The sequence below is a fragment of the Leptodactylus fuscus genome, chromosome 3 (genome assembly GCF_031893055.1).
Source record: "Leptodactylus fuscus isolate aLepFus1 chromosome 3, aLepFus1.hap2, whole genome shotgun sequence".
Lineage (NCBI taxonomy): Eukaryota > Metazoa > Chordata > Amphibia > Anura > Leptodactylidae > Leptodactylus > Leptodactylus fuscus.
Genome location: NC_134267.1, coordinates 98,444,945 through 98,468,180, shown reverse-complemented (window position 1 = coordinate 98,468,180; position 23,236 = coordinate 98,444,945). Strand labels below are relative to the sequence as shown.

The 23,236-nt window shown below is 38.5% G+C and overlaps 1 protein-coding gene across 23 annotated transcripts in view; it reads right to left on the bottom strand.

The window, feature by feature from the left end:
* Positions 1-23,236, bottom strand: part of LOC142197592 (uncharacterized) — a 490,495-nt gene that overhangs the window by 176,414 nt on the left and 290,845 nt on the right. For all 23 annotated transcript variants that reach the window (XR_012715324.1, XM_075267993.1, XM_075268011.1 and 20 more), the window contains 7 exons: positions 22,500-22,544; positions 21,355-21,381; positions 19,604-19,648; positions 18,738-18,782; positions 12,019-12,084; positions 10,905-10,943; positions 10,215-10,265 (listed from right to left, as the gene is read on the bottom strand). Coding sequence is in view for 22 of the 23 variants with exons in the window: in XM_075267993.1 (XP_075124094.1) it covers positions 10,215-10,265; positions 10,905-10,943; positions 12,019-12,084; positions 18,738-18,782; positions 19,604-19,648; positions 21,355-21,381; positions 22,500-22,544 (318 nt within the window). In the remaining variant the exon portion in view is untranslated. The remainder of the gene's footprint in view (positions 1-10,214; positions 10,266-10,904; positions 10,944-12,018; positions 12,085-18,737; positions 18,783-19,603; positions 19,649-21,354; positions 21,382-22,499; positions 22,545-23,236) is intronic.

Sequence of the window (23,236 nt, the reverse complement as noted above, 5' to 3'; positions counted from 1 at the left end):
TCATTTCCGCTGGCGGAGTCCTGGATTTGTTGAGACACTTTTGGAAGGACTAATGAAGCAGACTAAGGAACATTCATCCTGCTGATTCCAATTTCCCGGGTGCTTTCCGGAGATATGCTGGAAGTGACATGACAGGAAATGATGTGGATCCAAGAGGGAGGTAGACATAAAAAGCTTGCAAACACCATTACAAGGATAATATTATTTACTGGCATACAAAACACAAATGCAGTGAACAGCCAACATTGTTAAATGTAAACACATAGCAGCAACGCAATACACAAACATATAATAATTATACAGTAGCACTCCTTAGGGCAGGTTCACATCTGTTCCCGGTGTCCAGTTTGGGCAATCCGGCGGGTTTTCCGTCTTCTGCCCCGAGAAACTGGAAAGGGGTCGGAAACCCGGCGGTCAGTTTTCAAACCCATTCACTTTAATGAGTTTGCAAAGTGACTGCCTGTGTGCGTCTTCTGCCTGTTCGTGGAGGAACTGCTTTTTTTTAACTGCATGTCCAACTTCGTGTCCAGCTAAAAAAAACTGTTTCACCACGGACAGGCAGAAGAAGCACATGGGCAGTCACTTTGCAAAAGTGAATGGGTTTGAAAACTGACCACTGGGTTTCCGTCCCCTGTCCAGTTTCTTTGGGCAGAAGACGGAAACCCGCTGGATTGCGCAAACCAGACACCAGGCACAGATGTGAACCCGCCCTTATAAATGAGCTACATGGAACTTGTGAGACGTCTACTAGAAGTTAAAGTATGTAAACTCTAAAAGGCGCTGTTTGTGAAACCAAACATCAATTCCACTTTCATTTAATGAGATTCTTTTTTTTGTGTGGCCTAAAACCCATAGCATCCTGGAGTCATAGCACTGGTATAAAGCAAGGGATCACAAATTGCTTCCGTGAGTCAGATTTTAGCCCCTCTCAGACTGCAGGGATTGGCATGGAAAGAAAAATGATACATATGTGTGGATGCTGGTTGGCTGAAAATTCACTATTTGAATGTACAGTAAATTTATTTTAGTCAAGAAGGTAGCAATGTAGGGCCCTGGAGAAAGTAGTTTAGTCACATCTCAAAAGCATCAGATCTGCAATTGCAGATTAACCCCCAAGCGACAAAGGATCCTGGCCACCTGGTACTTAGTGCAAATGGATGCAAGAGTATGTCCTGTGATGGCTGCTGGCTCACTCTTTGATCAGGTGGCATCTGGAGCGGGTGTTAGCTGTAACTGACAGCTAACGCCCGATTGGAGATTGTGCAATAATAATGACCCCCATCGGCACACCCCAGGGTGAGATTGAAAAACAGTTAATAAATGAAACCCCTAAAATGCTCATTTTCTATCTAGAATGAATTATATAAAAAACCTAAAAATTAATAAACACAATGCATATTTGTTATCACCGTGTCCATAACAATCCATACAATAAACCTGAAATATTACTGTATATACTCGAGTATAAGTGGACCCGAATATAAGCCGAGGCCCTAATCTTACCACAAAAAAACTGTGAAAACTTATTGACTCGAATATAAGCCTGGGGTGGGGGTGGGGGGGATGCAGCAGCTACTGAAAAATTTCAAAAATTAAAATAGATACCAATAAAATTACATTAACTGAGTGGGTTACTGATATGTGAGAGACATGGAGGTAATAATTATTACATGAAACATTATTAAGGCACCATATTATTACATTAGTAACCCTTATATGGGGCACACAGGGGTTAATGTGAGGGACATAATGGGGTAACTGCTATTAATATGAGGCACATGGAGTTACTAAAACTAAATTAATAATCCCAAATGCCTGACATTAATAGGAATTGTAATACTAGTATGTACCTGTGTGTTTTACTTGCACTTTACTGTTTGAGCTCTCTTCGATGCAGACACAGGAGCAGGGACCTGCTGCCTCCCGGACTTTCATCGCTCTTGCTAGTGAAGGGGGGAGTGTCCTATATCATTACTGTAGCAACCACCAAAGGACACTCCCCCTTCACTTAATTTATGCAGGCCCTTGCAGTCCTGTGCTGTGTGACTCTAGTATAAGCCGAGGGGGGCTTTTTCAGCATAAAAACTATGATGAAAAAGTCGGCTTATACTCGAGTACATATGGTATTTATCTTACATAGTAAATGTCGGAATTAAAGGAAAAAAAATGCTGGAAGTAATGATTTTTTCCCCATCTCACCTTATAAAACACGCTATAAAATGTGATAAAAATGTCATATGTACCCCAAAACAGTACCAATAAAAAGCACAGGTTGCCCTACAAAAAATAAGCCCTCAAACAACTCTGTCAACCAAAAAATAAAAATGTTATGCATCTCAAAATGTGCCAATTTATGTCCCCAAATGGGTTTTTGTTCTGTAAAATTAGTAACGATAAAAAAATTTTTAAAAAAAATACACAGGAGCCACAAAAAGGTAACATGTTACTTATGCTCTACACTGCATTGCAAAAAATTTGCAAGGTACAACGCAATGCCAGAATTGATGTTTTTTTTTTAGTTCGCCAAAAAAAAGAGTTAATAAAATATATTCAATAATTTAAAGACACACAAAAATGTTGTAATTGCAAAATGCATTTCAGCCCGCAATAAAATAGACCTCATATGGCTACTTCACTAGAATTTTTTTTTAAAATACAGTATGTACAATGTGAAGAAAAAAAAAAAAGATCACCAAATCATTAGAACAAAACTGGCTATGTATAAGCTGTACTAACATAAGTCAGAGATTTAGAGTTTATGAGGGAGAAGTTAACCTGAAGTAACCCCCAAGACTGCCCCCCCCCCCATCATAGGTGCTGCTAGGGAAATAGTAGGGAATTTGGTGCTCCCAGTGTACTCCGCACAGCTTACCTATTCACTTTTCACTATCTGCTGTGCTTTTGAGTCTGGGATACTAATGTTCACTACACCCTTTGATAAATTCTATGAAAAGTGCAGTTTTGAAAATGAGGGATTCCACTTTTCTGGTACTTTAACCCTTTCACTGCTAAGGGTTTCTGGAAATTTTGCACTTGAAGATTACATAAGTCTCAATGAGTTATCAATAGCCAGATCCACCTTCATGCAACTTTGTGACAAACAAAAATAATTATTGAAAAAATGTATTAAAGCACATATTTGCACCTAAAACTCATATTCAATCTCAGATTCATATACAAAATACATTAAAAATAATAGCTTATGGTGTATACAATGTGTATATATACTATATGTACTGCAAACATCAACAACAACAAGAGCTCAGACTCCCAAAATCACTAATACAGAAGACAAGCAGGATTTTGCTGTTATTCACTAATATGTTAAAAAGCTATACTGCACCTAGCAAACTGTGACTGTGATACCAAAATCTAACTTTTTTAAATTGTACATCATAACGTATATAAAAACACAACTTTAAGTTTCATATACACAACCACCTTCATGCAACTTTGCAGCAAACAGAGATTACAAGCAAAAATTGCACAAAAATTCAAATTTGTCACTAAAGTACATGCTCAAGCAATCCCTTTAGAGTCCTGTATCTCAGGACTGGATGTGCCTATAATAATGATTTAGGATTAATTTAAAAGATAAGAATCTCATCTTTAACATGATACCAAGAGCTTCATGATAGCACCTACAGTTATGGAGCGAATTGCTATTAAAAACGCTGTCAGGAATTGAGATCTTCAATGAGATCTTAATGCTGAATAGCGTTTTCAACAGTGAATTGCTCCGTAACTATAAGCACTATCATGAGGTTCTTGGTATCCTTTTAAAGATGACATTATCATTTTTAAAATGAATGTCAAACCATTAAGATAGCAGCATCCAGTCCTGAGATATAGGCATTAGTAGTAAGGATGTGGTAGCTACGTCCTCGGCTACAGAAGTGGCACCCTGGGAGGACGTAGAGTTGCATCCTTGGCAGGGAAAAGGTTAAAGGTTCTACAAATACAACGCATCCAAAAAGCAAACATATAAATTGCACTTCAAAAGCCACGTAACACGCTGTGTGCCCAAAATGCAGTTTATGACCACATGTATGACACTACTGGTATATTCACGATAACGTACGTAGTGTCATATGTGAGCATAAACAGATATTTGAGCACACAACCAGGCACAGAAGGAAACTGGTGCACAGATCAAACAGACAGTTTGGTTTTTTGACACCATGACACAGAGTGTGCTCGCTGAGACATCTGATGCTCACTGAAGGCTAATTAGCATATGAATAAAAACTGGCTCATTCAAAAACTACTGAGGCGATTAACATACAAAAGGTATGTGTGGAATAGCCTTTCTAAAGACTATGCAAGTATGTGCTTAGTTAAAAATGACTTTTCCCAATGATAGAGCCCCTTTAATGTATTTGAGTGGTATGACTGTCTGAAAAGCAGAGCATTTCACATTTTGAAAATTGTGATTTTCTTTTTTAAAATGTTCATCGAATTTCGTATTTTTTAATAAATAAATACAAAAATATTGATCAATGTTTGCCACTAACATGAGTCAATGAGTCACAAAAATCAATCTCAAAATCACTTGTGTAAATTAAAGTATCTCAAAGTTATTGCCATATAAAGTGACAGATGTCAGTTTTTAAAAATTAGTCCTGGTCCATAAGGTGCATACTTTTATTACATACTTTTACTACATTAATTTCAGTGAGCCAATAGACACAGCATCTATGCTGCTTTTACTGACTCGTACACTGCATGCAGTCGAGTGCAAGTTACCTTAAAGAAGACATTTTACCACCTCTACCTCGTTGCACCATTTAGCAGGCACCAGTGTACTGATTCCAGCACTGTTAGATATTTTTGTCAAATTCCCACCATTTCCAAGCAACAAGTTCTGTTAGTTTTGGTGCCTTATATGCTGTTTAGGCTCCGTACTGTCAGGTGGACATTGTCAGACAGGAGCAGGCAAAGGTCATGATTCTGAGCTCTGACACCCCGAATCACATAATTTTCCTGCTCCTGCCTGACACTGGCCACCTGAAAGAACAGAACTGAAATGGAATATGGAGCTCCAAAACTAGCGACATTGATCTCTTGAGAACAGTGGGAGCTGGATAAAAAATTCCAACTGTGTCGGAATCAGTGAGGTGGTGCCTAATAACACATTCTAAGAATTGGAGTTGATGGAGGTGGCGAAAGGACCTCTTTCAATATTTAAAAGGGATTTTTTTGCTTTGTTTTATTTTTAAGGGTTTCAAAAAAACATTTAATTAATTAATTAATTAATTGTATGCAATTGCAAGCTTTACATCCCCATGTTGGTGTGTTCTTTACAGGTCTTAATGGAAGAATGACCACTTGTTACGGTTCTGTATATACATGTATATATAAAAATAATATTGATGACAGAACCGCTAGACTGCAGAGCACTGCAGTGAGGTTCACAAACCCAGGTGGGCAGCCGTCTGCCTGAATATGCACTACCAGTTAAACTTCATTGGAAGTGGTGTTTGTGCGGTTCTAAATGTGAACAGGCCACAACCAAACCTCACCAGTTGGCTTCACTGGAAAGGAGCACCTGTGTATGGCTGATACAGCAAGGCTGCCAAGGGTTAAGCGTCACCCCAGGTCACCAACAGAACATGCTCTGCAACAGCTAAGAGCTACAAAGTGAGTAGACAGTTAAATGGGCTACTGATTCCCACTGGCAGAGCCAAGGGATCCTACCTAGATCCCTAACAACTGCTCCTACCATTAACTGGAACCTGGCCCTAACCTCCTGTCTTAAGGTACTTAGTCAAAGTTGTGAGCACCGGGCGGGCGTCGGCTCACACCATATAAAGGCTAGTCCCCGCCTAACAGGGCGGTGGCCATGATGTCACCGATCATGCTCAGTATGGGCAAAAGGGACTTAGCCTCTGAGCAGCTCCAAAATGTCTGAGCATGCTCAGTAGGCGGAAAGCTGGACTTACACTCCAGACACCTCATTACCCGAGGCCGAGGGCAAAAGTTAGAATGACCCACAGGTGCTGCTGTGCGCGGAGAGATAATCCTGCAGGACCCAATCCTAACACCACTATTGTTATACACAATGCATTTTATAAATTGGTGTCAAGCAACATAATATTTTATGGCGGGTGGTGCCATTGCCTCTCTGCTTTAATAGTAAACAATGTACTACCTAATCCATCTTCTAAACATATATTTGTACTTTGTAAGTAGGTTGCACATAACCATCATTTCTGCAAATTGAATAAACCAAATTTTGATAACCTGTCCTTGTATAATCTAATCTGTCCACTCCTATAATTTTCTTGGTTATTACATATCGAAATTGTCAAAGTGATTTCCTTTTTCCATTATTTCCTTGCTACAGCTTCCCATTTTGATTTCATGTCCCGTTAAAGGCTTGAAAAAAATCGCCACATGATACAACTCGCTGTTGACATTTCTAATGGAGTCCTACTATAAATTATGGCACACAGCTTATCACTTTAGACAAGTACTGAAAATTGGTTTTGTAGGTCACAAAAATGTGCAAATCTATCAGGCATATGCATCTCTGTGAAGTTAAGTCTGCCTGTTTCCTACAATTACTTCTGGTCCTTTGGTCCTTAAGCTGTCTCCTGGCTTTTCAGTAAAATCTAGATTGCATGCAACATTTAGAAAGCTAAACCTTTCCTGCATCGATCCACTCATTTCTCTCAATGACTACTGAGTGTGTACAATGGTTACCCTGAGACTGTGTCTGTTCAAGCAATTACTTTAAATCATGATCAGTAATGACATATTTTTCAATTGTATGCTTGGATTTCTCTTATATCATGACCTTTAGATAATTTGCTAAGTGTCAGCTTACTAATAAAGAATTAACTGATGTTTCAGTTAAGTTTGACATTTCAAAGATCATGACCTACTTAGTTTTACATTCATGGCCATAAGTGTAAGCAGCTCTGAAATTTTGCTAGAAAACGTGGTATTTCTCCCAGAAAACTATTGCAATTTCACAGGTTTGTTATACACATATTTATTTCCTTTGTGTATAATGGAATAACACAAAAATCTGAGAAAAAAGGCAAACTGTACACACAAAACTCCAAAAATGGGATGGGCAAAATTGCCGACACCTTTGTCCCCAACAACCAATCACAAAATAACTTTAATTTCTTATAATGAAAAATGAAAGTCGTGATTAGTTGACATGGACAACAAAGAATGTTTTCAGATTTTCTTTTAGACATCTTTACTAGAGATGAGCGAACAGTAAAAGGTTCGATATTCGTTTCGAGTAGCCCCTCAATATTCGACCACTCGAATCAAATATCGAATCCTATTATAGTCTATGGGGGAAAATGCTCGTTTCAGGGGTAGGCAACGTTCGATCAAATTACACTTACCAAGTCCATGAGTGAAGGTCGGGCTGGATCCTTCGAGAAGTCTTCTCCGTGCAGCGTCCCCGCGGCGTCTTCCGACTCTTCATTCACTCTGCCAGGCATCGGGCCTGATCAGAGCCGACTGCGCATGCCCGCACTACAAGCGGGCATGCGCAGTCGGCTCTGCCCAGGCCCTATGCCTGGCAGAGAGAATGAAGAGTCGGAAGACGCCGCGGGGAAGCTGCACGGAGAAGACTTCTAAAGGTAGGAGAAGAACCAGAGTTGATTGGCCGACTGTATAGCATTCGGCCAATCAATGCTGTTCTGCATCGAACTTTTCCATTCGAATAGCGAGTGGTACTCGATCGAGTACGAGTATTTCGAATACCGTAGTATTCGATCGAATACCTACTCGATCGAATACTACTCGCTCATCTCTAATCTTTACAGATCTGCCCATAATTTGCAAATAAATTCATTTTGAAAAATGTCAATATTTTCTCCTTTTTTAATTACACTGCTAGGGAGAGGAAAATGAAGAGCATCAGAGTCAAGAGAGAATTTGAGGAAAATGTAAGGCATATGCTTCAAAAAGATATACAAATAACACTGTTTGCTACAATATATTTAAATGTCAATGGCACAATAAACATAAGAGATAGTTAATTATTTACCAAGGCTTTAGGAAAGATGACTGCACGAGCCAATGTGTTCGGCCTAATTACAATCAATATGACGGTAAGTGATCTAAGGCTTTGCCTAATTTACAGTATCTCTAAAAATCTGTATTTTATGTTCTCTGGTGTAAGACAGAAGCTTATTGTTATGTACCACAGACAAAGCTTGTAGTGAGATGATTCAGTTGATTTAATATCTTATTTAGGGGAAATTTGAGCATGTTATCAGATGGTATATCATTTGGGCAACTTTATTGTGCAAGGAACAATAAATTTACTAGAGAACTTATTCTTATAGAAGTTTCCCAGAATTTTTAAGATGATTTATTATCAGATCTATAATATTAAGTCACAGAGAAAATGTAATAGGATACACACAAAGTCGATTTGCGCTGGGTATAACTAGCAGAGAGGAATGTAAGACAATGAAAGAAGAGTCACTTTTTGGCAGTAAGCTAGCAGGGTTGGTGCTAGGCTTTCCTTTACTGACCACAAAGATTCAGTTTGGTGCCTTCTCAACAAAGTAAGGTATACAAAACATTGCAAGTATGTATCCCTGTAAGAACTCTCTTACAAAACACTATTATATCTTATTATATACAAATGTCACAAACTCAAGTCCACCTCTACCCACAGGAATAGAGAGCATCAGGACTAAATCCTGTGATCAAAACAGAACCTCATTTTTTTAGTATTATACAACACTTGCAGTTTATAACAACTGAATGTTTGCAACTATTAACAAATCCTAAACTAGGTTTTGGTGAAGCATGTGCCTATACAAGTGCATGGACTGTGGAATTTCTGCCTACACATCATATATTCATAAGGTCCAATGATAACATATAGTTTATTATTGTCATGGAAAAATAAATGTGGGTCGATGGAAATGCAATATTTCATACAATACAATAGTTTCCATGCAAAAAAAATGTTTTATAGCATACATTATCCTAGCATGCATGCCCCAACCCCAACAAATTTTTCCACTCACAGGGTTATTTTCATGACAAGAAGTGGTGGCGTACTACTGGGATATGCTATCACTAGGGTTGAGCGATCGGGATTGGAAAAGATTGGATTCCGATCGGCGATCGAGTAAATTTCTCAATCGTGATCAGAATTTCGACCCGATCTTTTCCAGCGGGATCAAGGTTGAAGATTATTTCAAGATTGGCTCAACCTTCAAGTGACTTTTCCCATAGAGAAGCATTGACTAGGGTTGAGGATCGGGATCGCTTCAAAACAGATTCCATAGACTTCAATGAGTGCCAGCTTACCCCCTCCCCCCCCCCCCCCCCGGCAGATTTAAAAAGAATTTTTTTGCCTGGACAGCCCCTTAAAAGCTAAATAAAAGGAGGATAAGTTATGTGAGGCGGCTATAACCAGAATCTCTACCTCTGTTCTAGATTTCTCTATAATTGGTAAAAAGAAACATACCATTTTTACTACATTGAAAGTGCTGCATGTTATTACATTTTATAAAGATCTAATTACAAATTTTGTTATACAGTGTATTACTGGTGACCAGAGACTTATATTTTGGGTTAGGACACAGGTTTAGATTTGTTGATGTATTTTTTGAAGACAAAATCAGGAGTAGTGAATAAAAGGAGATGTATCATCTGACCTTTATAGGTCACCTTTTATGATCCAGATTTAGATTTGACTTTGGGCATCAACAAAACATAATTGTGTTTCCTTATCCTCATGGTACACCGAAACACTGGGGGCAGATGAGTATGATTTTTTTATTCACCTCCCCTGGCCAACTTTAAATAATTTACTATATTATCCAATGTCTATATACAGGATTCCATTAAAATGTTCTAATTCATGCGCCATCTTTACAAATCACCCTGTATTCAACATATACATTGAATAACCATATAACCACTTTATCCACTTTATATCATGTGTTGTTTTTTTTAAAGGATATTTTGAAATATTTCAAAGATAATATATGTAAAAAATTAATGATTTATATTTCAGAGACAAACAATAGAATAGGAAAAGCTTATCCTGGATATGTTAATCGTTCGGCAGTAGTAAGGAATGAATAGGATATGAAGCTTTGACAATGCGGGGAATCAATACTGAATTAGAGGACAGGCTTTATGCTGTCTTGCTTGATGGGAATAATTTATATGAATTATTTTTTGTTAAGAAGACAAAGCCAAAATTCTCACTGTACCTTGCCTTGCTGCCTTGAGCACTTCTTCCTCTTGTTCTTTTGACAGTCCATCTGCAAATTATAGATAAGACTTAATCACTCTCTCTCCTGCTTATAATTCATGCACCACTGGGTAGCAGGGTTCTCAGAATTAGAAGATAATGCTTTCATCTCTTAATCAGTTAAATATCTGTAACAGTGAATATGAAGACATGCATACTGACAGTAAATGTCGGGAGGAGCTTGTTGTAATGTTCATTTACGGTATGGGGCTTTTCTAAATGTAATAGCAGTTGTAACATATGGCATTTTTATTTAATAATAGTTGTAATATATGATGTTTTTATTTAATAGCAGCTTAATGCCATTTATTGTTTCATTTTTAGACTGTAGAGCAGGACAGTGGGAGACGATCACATTTGAGTGATGTGCGTCTATCAGGATTAGGCCCCATGCCCATAGCCACATTAGGGGCCTGTGTCTCAAGAGAAATCTATGGGCTCACACTGCACTGTTTTGTTAGCTTTCAGGTAGTGATTTCTCCTGCCACATTACCTCTAGGAGTAATCCAGAGGTCCAGTCACACATCTCTCTCTGAGAAGGTTTTGTAGGGACCCTGTTGTTTGCCTTGAGTATGGAGTATGTTGACAAACAACTAATAACAATAAACTAATACTACATTCATGATGTCTTAAAAATATAAATAAATACCTTTTAATATTGAATCAACAGTGATTGGTCTGTCAGGTTCTAGAAAAAAAACAAATGAAATAGTTGGCTTTTGAACATACTATAAATAGCTTACTAGTAAATACTTACTAAAGTGCTTACATTTCACCCTATAGATTTAATACTATATATTAAAAGCTTAGGCTACATTCATGCAACAGTGATTCATGGTCATGTGACATCCGTTTTTTTAACAGACGTCACACGACAGCATTACATTCTATGTCAGTGAATGGTGGCTATTTTGGACTGCCAAAATATAGGTCATGTCCTATTTATGTCCATTTTCACAGGTTCCTCCATACACTCAAATGTAAGGGGGATCTGTGATACTGGATGCCGCTCAGTTACAAGAAAGATGTGAAAAATGGATGTCTTTCATGGCTGTTTTATACCTTGGTCGTCTGAAAATAGCCTACGGATCTTTCTAGGGGTGAACCTACCTTTTTTCGCCACCCGAAGTGGATGACAGAAAGCCTCCCCCCTTCCCCAGAGGAGGGGGCGGAGCGGAGGGGGCAGACTGAAGGGGGCGGAGCAGAGCGGCATTAGCACGCAGAGAGGGGAGAGGACCTGCTCTCTGTCTGAGCATGAGGGGAGGCCGCTGGAGCAGTGCTGCGTCCACAGGACCTCCCCAATCCACCGCTCGGTGACAGTGACGCTAAGCCAGTCCAGGACAGCTTCTCCTGGACTGGCTTAGGTAAGCAAAATTGCCGCCCTCCCCGGGCCCTAGCATAGCGCTGCCTGAAGCGGTTGCTTCAGGTCGCCTCATGGGAGGTGCAGCGCTGGATCTTGCAATAACTTAATGCCCTTCTAAAATTTATTAAACTGTTCATCAGCATTCTTATGGTTCCACTCTTTTTAATACACTATTGAAAACCATAAATATTGGTGTCATACATAACCTATTAAATTCTAATACATTATGTTATCACATACCATTGGAATTTTACTATTAACTCCACTTATTTAATATACTGTACAAGAACGAAAAGGCTTGTCATAAGAGTATTAATATCTTGTTTTCAACTCTTTAGTTACAGTATGTTAATACAGTTGAACATGTTAGGAAAAGTAGTGGAAGAAGTGAAATACTTACGACCCGCAAGAGATTCAGACATAATTATAATCACACCAGGAACAATGCGACTACTTCCACACGTGCCTATGAAGTGTGCAAAATTATCTTTTAAGTGAAATGTTGGTTGTTACATTGTGTACACATCACCCAGATACATGCTCGTATTAATAACCTTTAGTTACACACTTGTATCCATTATAACTTCCAATATTTTTATTCATATAAATATTCAAGTGATATACAATATAAGTGAAATTAATATATGAGTAAAATAAATACATATATAGTAAATACATAAATAAATAAATGAATCCTTACTACAAATGAAGTAAAAAGTTGAATATGTTTATATTCATATATCATATATCAAATATCAGTTGACTAAAGGTATGTTCACATAGAATTTTTCAGCACTGATTTTATCATGGAAGATGCATTACATCCTGCATGAAATAAATTACACAAATCTGCCTCTCATTGTTTTTAATAGGAGGATGGTGGACCAATGTTTCTTTTTGCTAGTAAGTGCTACTGTAGCTTGTTGCAGTTTCAGGACAGGTGGCCACACTGACTAGCCCTACTGCTCTAGCTCCTATAAAGTACTTCCCCAACATATGCCAAAAGGATATAATTTTGATTTATGTTGCTCACTAAAGCCTTATTGTTGCAAAAACTCAATGAACACACATAAAGACATCTGGTATGTTTTAAATATTGTACACTTTTCTCTACTGACCACTGTTTGGAAATCGAACATTTGTCTATTTATTCCCCTCGTCACACTTACAGTGATATTTTTATTTACTAACAGTATTCAGATGTTAACTCCATAAGTGAAGCATGCAGTAAACTAATTATATATCTTAGAAAGCTGACATTGTTATATAAAGTGTTTTCCTCAGAAAGAGGGGAAAAAAAATCTGAAAAGAGCAACCTTGAAAAGAACATGTTATCTTCACAAACACCTTTGAGAACTGTCATGTTCTGCCAAGTGTAACTATAATTTGAAAGTCAAACTGCATCCTGACTTTCACCAACCAAAAACAAGACATGACTGTGACTGAAGTCCAAAAACCCTAAGTAAAGGTTAATTTCCTATCTATCTATCTATCTATCTATCTATCTATCTATCTATCTATCTATCTATCTATCATATAGAAAAAATGTATACATTTTTGCATAAAAATGTATTCAGTTCTCTCTTTTTCTATTTCTCTTTATTGTTTATGTATGTATTTATATAGCACCATTAATTCCATGGTGTTATACATATGTGAAGGGTTTTACAATCCTAACACAAATACAACAACAAGTACAATAATAAATATGAAGTCTAACCCAATACAAGGGAGGAGGACTATAATTTATAAAGGAATGTAGGTGGACATAATAGGTGAGGGTAAGAGTTACTTATATAGTGGCACAGTGGCAACAGGGTTACTGTGTGTTGTATGCTATTCTGAAGAGGTAAGTCTTCAAGTTGTGTTTGAAGGTTTCGATTGTGAAGGACAGTCTTATGAATAATGGTAGAGAGAAGTGGTGTAACTAAAGTCTTGTGGGCCTCAGTGTACACATTTGTCCAGGGCTTCCTGCCCCCTCCATAAAGCAAATTCTTGATAGTGACGATTACGGGTGCTGCAGCAATATCTCAGATACTTGAAAGGGATATAGCTTTAGTACCTAAAACTGCAGTTATCAAGAATATGGTGAGTGAGCAGCGCTGCGCTCAGCAGGAAAACAAAACTGGAACAGTATAATATGTTCTACAGTGACCCTCACACAGTATAATATGCTCCACAGTGGCCCCTAAACAGTATAATATGCTCCACAAAGGCTCCCACCAAATATTATATGCTCCAAAGTGGCTCCTACACAGTATTATATACTCCTCACTGACCCCAATCTGTATTATATGTTGTGCAATGGCTCCTGCACAGTATTATATGATCCACAATGCCCCCCCTTCCCACAGTATTACATGTTCTACAATGCATATACCCAATTACAGGCCCCAGAGTAATGTCTTGGGTGTGTGACCTCAGTTACAGCCCTGGAAAGGATGCTGAGCCCAGGAGAGGTATGTGTTTTTTTAATTTTTAGTCACCTCCCCTGGGCTGGCATCTATCTTTCCTTCAACAATATGTCTCGGAACCAGGCTTTCCGTAACCACTATCATGGTGGTTCGGAGCCCTGGCCATTTCCAGCTGTCCGCGGGCACCATACCCCTCTGGACACCGTTGTTATAAAAATAATAATCCATGAATGTGTGGTAGAGTCTGAAGCACACCTTCGTGCACAAGCCAGGTTTTTCAGGGCAGGTGTCACACTGATAAATTGTGTCTTATTCCACTTTTGGAACAGACTCTGCACATTTTTTGGGTCTTCCCTTTGTTTGCAGTTTGTAGGACTTCACTGAAAAAATTTTGCCCTGGTATAATAGAAGCACCTTCATTTTCAGCAGTACTGGGGCCAGGAACTTTCTTGGTCCCCAAATATCAGAACCATGATAACTTACTCCTGTAAATGAAGGAATGCCCCTATACTGCCTGCAGATCATGATATCACAAAAGCATTATGCAATATTTAATGTTTTTGTTTTTTTTAACTACACTTTGTTTTTTTGCATGGCCCTGTATGGCTTCAGGACTTGATTAGATAGATCATCCCATAACATGCGTACCAGGATGCAGTCTGGCTTGGGAGTAAGGGTAATGCTATCACACAAAGGGACAAGGGTGCTACCATTGTCATGATTTGTGATCAGTACAAGGACATTCCTCTTATCTTTATTACATCCTTCCCTTAACTATCTAATGAAATCCGAGGTTGGCAACTCAGTTTGCAAGACCTGCTACTGCCTTAACAAGAATCTAATTTTCTAAAAATGCACTGCACTGCAATGTACTGTACTGGAAAGAAACTGCATTTTTATTGCAGGCTGCATAGAGCAACCTGCAATAGAAATATACTATAGACAAGCCTAGGAGCCTTCACAAGGCTCCCAACTTTTATAGTAACGGGACGCCAGCTCCGGAGCTTGCTCTGGGTGCCGGCGATACCCAGCAAAGTGGTGGTGCCCACACGCTGCTGGTAAAATGACTGACCGAGACACCAGAGGGGCTAATGCCTGTGACATTAGCACCAGGGCTCTGCTGTATAAAACAACAGAGACCAGACGGCTATGGTGGCCGCTTGACTCATGAGTGGCCGCCATATTTAAACATCTGATATCCGCCATAGTATTACGTCGGATGTCGTGAAACGGTTAACATCATCACCTGAAATGTTCTTTTATCCAGTTCTCCAGTTGCCCATACACTTAGACAAACTGATTTTAACAATATCATGAATATCCAGCATGGACAAAGCTGGTTCCATTTTCTAATGAACAATGAAGATACAGTGAGCTTATTCTGACCTAACTTTTTGCATCCACCGAGTATCCAATAAGCTATAACATTTTTAACACATTGTTTACATTGATTGTGTAAAAATTTTAAATGTTTCTGTTATCCTTGTCAGCTAAAGAGTGCTACAAAAAGGTGGTGTTAGGAAGGTAGTAAGTGGTCTTGTTTTTTTTCTATAATATTTCTTTTTTTGGGGAGACATAATGTGTGATTAACATAATTTAAATGGTCACTAACTTCTTAGCCAACTTAGTCTCATTTCGTAGAACATGTGATTCTGTAGCAAATAAAAAAAAAAAAAGTGGCTGCTTTTTTTTTTTTTACTTCTAATTAATGTAATCAATTAGCATATATAGATTTAATGGCATATATAGAGATATACATCTCATGTTTCGATATATGGAGATACAATATATAAAGAAATGTTACATTATGCATGAGAGTAATAGTTATTCTAATAATAGTTATGATTATTAGGTATTTAGGCAGAGAATATGCTCTTACTGGAGGTAGTGCAGCCTTTAGCTCATTGATAGTGTTTCTGTTTTTTTAATTACTGAATCTAGAGATTTAGCAATGCTTGAGAAAACTTGAGAAAACTTGAGAAAAAATCTTTAAGTAAACTGATCATTTACTTAAAAACTGATCTGATCATTTTCCATTTGAAACCGATCCCAATTCCGATCCCAATGCAAGTCAATGGGATTTTTTTAAATAATCGAAGATCGGATTTAAAAAAAAATCCTATTCACTATACAGCATGGAGTCTAAAAATTGAACGCTTTAATTGTTAGACTCCACGCTGTGTAGTGATTAAAAAAAAAAGCCTCTGGCTACTTAGTCCCACCTGGTGTCCACTTACCTGCACAGATCGCTGGTCTGGTCCCTGCTGTTCTCGCTCTTCTTCTTGTCTCGCTGTGCATCACTCACGTCTCCCCTCCCAGTACCTGCCCACACTCTTCTAAGCCACAAGCCCCGCCTTCTTTCTAGGTCTGTATTACTAACCTGGGTGGCGGGGGCAGCAAGACGAGAAGAGGAGCAAGAACAGCGGGGACCGGACCAGCAATCTGTGCAGGTAAGTGTTAGCTACTAGAGATGTTATCTAGTCTCCCATTAGAATGAATGGACGCAGCCGGCGCGCAGGGGGTTAAGCGGCCGGACACCGGCACAGGCTGTGTGCCGGCTGCATCCATTCATTCCTATGGGACCTAGCTAACATTGTTAGCTTTTCAGACAATGCTTGGCCAGTAGCAAAGCATTGTGTGAAATAACCTCCGATCTTGATCCCACCTAAAAAGATCGGGATCAGAATTCCTATCAGGATCAGAATTCCGATCGCGATCATGAAATTTACTCGATCGCCAATCGGAATTCGATCCCGATCACTCAACCCTACCAGAGACCTCTAGAGAAACTGCACAGGACATTGGGAAAAATAGGATGTGAGTATACAGCAGCAGTTGGTCTTCCATCCTGCATTACATGATGGCCTGATAAAAGTCCTAAGAATCATCAACCTTGCTTGTAGTTAAGTAGCCACCTAAATTGGTTTGAATTGCAGAGCTCATATATTATAAATAATTTCAATAGCAAAGTTTAGTTTCATATATATCCTACTAATATTATAAGTGTGAAAGTTTGTGTGTTTGGATGTTTGTGAGATTGGATGTTTGTTCCTCAATCAAGCTAAAAGGCCTGAACGGATTTGCGCGCAATTTTCCACAAACATAGTTTTCCCTTAGGATTGAGTCACAGGCTACTTTTGGTGCCACTAAACAACATGGCTTCCTAGCAGGAGACTCACAAAAGCAGAACTCCTAGCCCCAGCTATAGACTCACACACACTGCCTGGCATTTCCTGCCTCAACCTGCCTGCACACTCCTTACTGTCACCTCAGGAGTAGCCCTCACTCTACTCACTCACATAACACATCACATTGTCTGTATCACTACATACACAACACATCACATTGTCTGTATCACTACCTACACACTCACACACACTGCCTGCCATTTCCTGCCTCAACCTGCCTGCACACTCCTTACTGTCACCTCAGGAGTAGCCCTCACTCTACTCACTCACATAACACATCACATTGTCTGTATCACTACATACACAACACATCACATTGTCTGTATCACTACCTACACACTCACACACACTGCCTGCCATTTCCTGCCTCAACCTGCCTGCACACTCCTTACTGTCACCTCAGGAGTAGCCCTCACTCTACTCACTCACATTTACATATAGCTTTCCACTATATAACACATCACATTGTCTGTATCACGACATACACAAAACAACACATCACATTGTCTGACACAATACAACACATCACATTGTCTGACACATTACAACACATCACATTGTCTGTATCACGACATACACAATACAACACATCACATTGTCTGACACAATACAACACATCACATTGTCTGTATCATGACATACACAATACAACACATCACATTGTCTGACACAATACAACACATCACATTGTCTGACACAATACAACACATCACATTGTCTGTATCACAACATACGCAATACAACACATCACATTGTCTGTATCACGACATACACAATACAACACATCACATTGTCTGTATCACGACATACACAATACAACACATCACATTGTCTGTATCACGACATTCACAATACAACACATCACATTGTCTGTATCACGACATACACAATACAACACATCACATTGTCTGTATCACAACATACACAATAAAACACATCACATTGTCTGTATCACGAGATACACAATAAAACACATCACATTGTCTGTATCACGATATACACAATACAACACATCACATTGTCTGTATCACGACATACACAATACAACACATCACATTGTCTGTATCACAACATACACAATAAAACACATCACATTGTCTGTATCACGAGATACACAATAAAACACATCACATTGTCTGTATCACGACATACACAATACAACACATCACATTGTCTGTATCACGACATACACAATACAACACATCACATTGTCTGTATCACGACATACACAATACAACACATCACATTGTCTGTATCACGATATACACAATACAACACATCACATTGTCTGTATCACGACATACACAATATAACACATCACATCACATTTGCTAGCCCACCAAACCTTTTAAAGCACTTTTACAGTTTCACACGTCTGTGTCCGCCCAATTTTCAAATCACCGCAGACGAAGTCGCGGGTAAAAGCTAATATATATATATATATATATATATATATATATATATATATATATATATATATATTTCATTGTCAGAAATCAATTAGAGTAATTCTGTACCTTCTGTTGTCAGCACCGTTTCTTCAACTTTAGGTGGTTCTTTAACTAGGTAAATAGAAGAGTAAATGTATTTTAGTTCCAATCTATAGGATGTTTTCCTTCCTTTTTGCTTTATAAGTGAGACTTAAAATAAATAGCAATTTTTTTCTCTACAATTAATAACTTTCCCTATTATAAAGCATAGGAAAGAACAATGCAATATCTCTAACAGATTAATTTAGTACATTTGGCTGATTTAGATAGGTCTATGCCTAAGGGTCAGTGCACACAGAGTTTTTGGCGCTGATTTTGACGTTGAATCTTCCTCAAAATCTGCCTCCAAAAAAGCCTCCCAATAGAGTTCTATTGGGAGGCTTTCTTTGGAGGCTGATTTTGAGGTGGATTCAGCACCAAAACACTCTGTGTGCACTGACCCGTATTGCTGACTGATTTACAACTATTTACTAGATAGTCAGAAATTTATTGTACACAAGCTTAAAAATAAAATTCTTAAATGGCTAATAGTTATTAGGAGATTTCAGGAATGTTAAAAATCAAGAAAGAAAGAAAGAAAAAAAGAAAGAAAGAAAGAAAGAAAGAAAGAAAGAAAGAAAGAAAGAAAGAAAGAAAGAAAGAAAGAAAGTAAGAAAGAAAGAAAGAAAAAGAAAGAGAAAGAGAGAAAGCAAGAAATCTTTGAAAGATAAAGAGCTCTGGCCAAACACATTTGCCTGTCATGACTCTTTGATAGGCAAATGTATTTGGCCTTATTCTTTTACCATTTCCAGATTAGGACAAAAATATTCCAGAACCCTTTATCTATGGAAGCCTATAGATTGTCATGACTCTTAATTGGACAATATCTACTTATATATTCTAGTTTACAATACCTTCTTTTATCGCTGTAAGTGTTTCTGCTTTAGGCTTCTCTTTTTCTAAATAAGATTGAGGAAAAACAGAAAGAATAAGAATCATATCAGAATAAAAAATATTTCTATGTTATATTACAATAAAATATTTGTCGGCTATATTTTGCACTGCAATATAAAGTAAGAAAAGACTAAAAGTATTATACAAAACAGGCTGAAATGTAATATTTTGAAGCGTAAGTAAACTTTCAAACAACTTTAATTTTCTGATAGCATTTGTGTAATTAATAAATTTGGTAATGCATTTTATTAACAAGTTTGGTCTCCTTTCTGTGAAATCCTGCATTTCTTTATTCTTTCCTTGCCTTTCTACAAAGACCTGTACCCTGCTTCTCACTGTGTACAGTATATTAGCTTACCTTATATACTTAGTTTATTAGATTAGCTGTGTGTAATGAAGGGGAAATGACAAGGAGGGTATTTCAAACAATTTTAACTTGGATATTATAAAATGTAGTAAGGGTGAGTTCATCTGCGCCCCGGTCTCCGTTTTCAGGTTTCCATCTTCTGCCCGAGAAACTGGACAGGAGACGGAAATCGGCAGTCACTTTCCAAACCCATTCTAATGAATGGCTTTGCAAAGTGTCCACCCGTGAGCGCTTTGGAGCGTTTTGTGGTCTCCGCGGCGAAAGTGGACACAAAGTCGGACATGCAGGACTTTTTGTTTGGTTAAAAAAAACTGTTTCGCCGTGGAGAACACCAAACACTCACAGGCACTCACAAGCGGACACTGTCTACCGGGTTTCCATCTCCTGTCGGCAGAAGACGGAAACCCACAAAACGGAGACCGGAGCACAGATGTGAACCTAACTTGCTTCCACTAAGTTGCAGTTCTACCTGTTCTATATTCAGAGTTATCACTGGTTGAAAATACTGTTAGGATTAGAATTCTAATATTCAGCTGAGAGGAGTAAAAAAAAATAAAAAAATAAGGAATCAAAAAACGAGAAGGGGTTCAACTATCTGCTCACCTACCCAATCAACTACTCAGTGGTTAAAAATCTTAGACCTCCTTTAAGTCTATTATGTTTAAAAGGCATTGTTGCACTCAAGTTAAGGTCAGATCTAGCAGTGAATTGTGAATACCTAAGTAGTCTGAAAAGTTGTTTTTTGGGCTGGGGGTCTAGCAATGACGCTATCAGGCCTTTGACCAGTGGGAGCCCCAAAGGTCCTTTTTCCACCTACGATATACCACTATGCTAAATAGCACAAGAAAGGTAGGTACTCCATTACAGAATTTGCATTGTGGCTCAGGAACTTCAGGTTATGTCTTTGTTCATAGGGATGTGGTTCCTGATAACTGAGTTGAAAAAGTGTTCACTAGCAGTGTATCCTTAGGAACAAACTCAAAACTCACATTGTTACGCTTGTAGAGGAGAGGAATAGCAGTTTGGTAGCGCTCACGCCATGCCTTACACTATAGCAAGCTGCTTTGTTTCCCAGATTTTGTAAAAATTGGTTAAGAAGAACATGTTGCATTATCCACACCCATTTCAAAGCAAGCATATCAATGTATAGCACATGGAGAGTAGCAGTAGGCAACATTCAGCTCAGGGCAGACAGCCACTAAAGCTCATCAACATAAGAATATCTGCATGAAACAAATAACTCAATAGCAGCATTATAAAATGTTATTCTATTGGAAAACATTGTATGCATGTAAATTCAGCAAGAAGCCTTAAGCTGTAACTAACACTATGTAATTGACATACTTGCTTTCTTCATTTTCACAAATTTAGCTGCAGGGATAAAAATATGTATTTTATGCTAAATGTGTTGTAATAGATCTTTTAAATGCAGAGTTTTGTGTGCATATTGCACAGACACACTTAACGGATACTGTAGGGACTACAAGTTCTTGCCTTGGGACTGGTTAGCCAAGAATGCAAATATATTGCAAAATCTTATCAAAATAACTTCTAAATGTATTTACTACTACTTTACATCCAGTATATGTATGTACTGAACTATCAGTATACAGTAACTGTAATGCTGTAATAGTCTAACATACATAAAATTACTTTGTAGGCATTTTAGAGTACTCAACAGGTTGATTACGTTTCAGTTGTTTCAAAAATATATCCAAAATGTCCAAAAATATAAACCTTTCAGAAATCTTCCCTTATTTAGATTATAGTTTATATATTACACACAGGTAGGGGACAGGAAGGCAGTAAGGGCTAGTTCACACAGGGCAAGAGGTGACGGATTTTGGCACAGAATCCAGCTAAAAATTCATCCCCTCACAATAGAGGTTGAAGTAGACCGCTAGCGATCTTTCTTCCACGAGTGGTTTATTCCGGAAAACTCGCGGGAAAAAAAAGCAACCTACCTTTTCTTGAGGCGGACGCTGCGGCGGAAATCGCCATGGCGCGTCAAGACAATCACTCCTGACTAGGCTCATTCATTTGGGCCTACTCCAGAGAGGGAAGCCATGACTGTAGGAAGCTGCGACAGTCGCGGCTAGCCGCAAAAGGCACATTTTGATCCTGATTCTGACGTGCTTCCCGAGTCAAAATCAGGACCAAAATACGCGGTCACTAGCCCCGTGTGAACTAGCCCTAAGACCCATATACTCAAGTAGACCCATATAATGTAGGCACTCTAGACACAAAACAAGAGCTTTAATTAAGACTAACTGCAAAGTTTCTTTACTTTTAGATATAATGGACCAATGCAAAAAAAAATAAAATAATAATAATAATAAAATAAGAGTTTGAAAGGGTGAGCTGTTAAAAAAATTAAAATATATGGTATATCAGATTAATCCCCTTTAGGTGCCTCTTAAATTGTTTCCCTAATGCATTCTTCCATACCCTATTTTCAATAATATCAGTACAGTATATATTGCTCCTACCTTCTTCTTTTACTATGGCAGGTTTTTTCACCTTTGGTTTCTCTTCTGTAAAGCAAAACAAGAAACAGCTAAAATATATTAATACGAATTGTTGGTCCACTTACACTATAGAACAATATTTGTCTGAACCATGGAAAATAACTCATAATTCAGGGCAATGAATTTAAAGCAGTTACACCATCAATATTTGATTGGTTAGGGTCCATCCTTTTGATCAGCTATTTAAGGGAACTTCTGGCAACAGTATTATACAATGAAAAGAGTCAGAGGAATATGGCTCCATCCACTGTATAGTGGCTATTCCTGATTAATCTGGCTCAGCTCCTCCAGTTTATACAAATGGTCGATTTCAGATTCGGGTCATATGAGACTGTGAACTATGTGACTGTGAGACAGGGATAGAGGTACTGGCAGGGTTAGCTAGGGATTACCTTTATTTAGGTGGAAATGTTACTTAAACAGCTCTTTGGGGCTCTATCTTGTCGGGATCCCTGTCAGCTTGCAATATGCAGGAGCTGACTTTTTCCCATAGGAATGCATTGACCAGCATACAGCATTCGGCCAATCAACACTGGTTCTGCTGGAGGAGGCGGAGTCTAAGATCGAGTCTAAGATCGGTCCACAGCAGTCTCCATTGTGGTCCGATCTCAGATGTAGCAGTGTTGAGCGCACAAGTGTAGCAGAGCTGGCTGTGCGCTGAGTTCTGCTACACCCGAGATGTAGCAGAGCTGGCCATG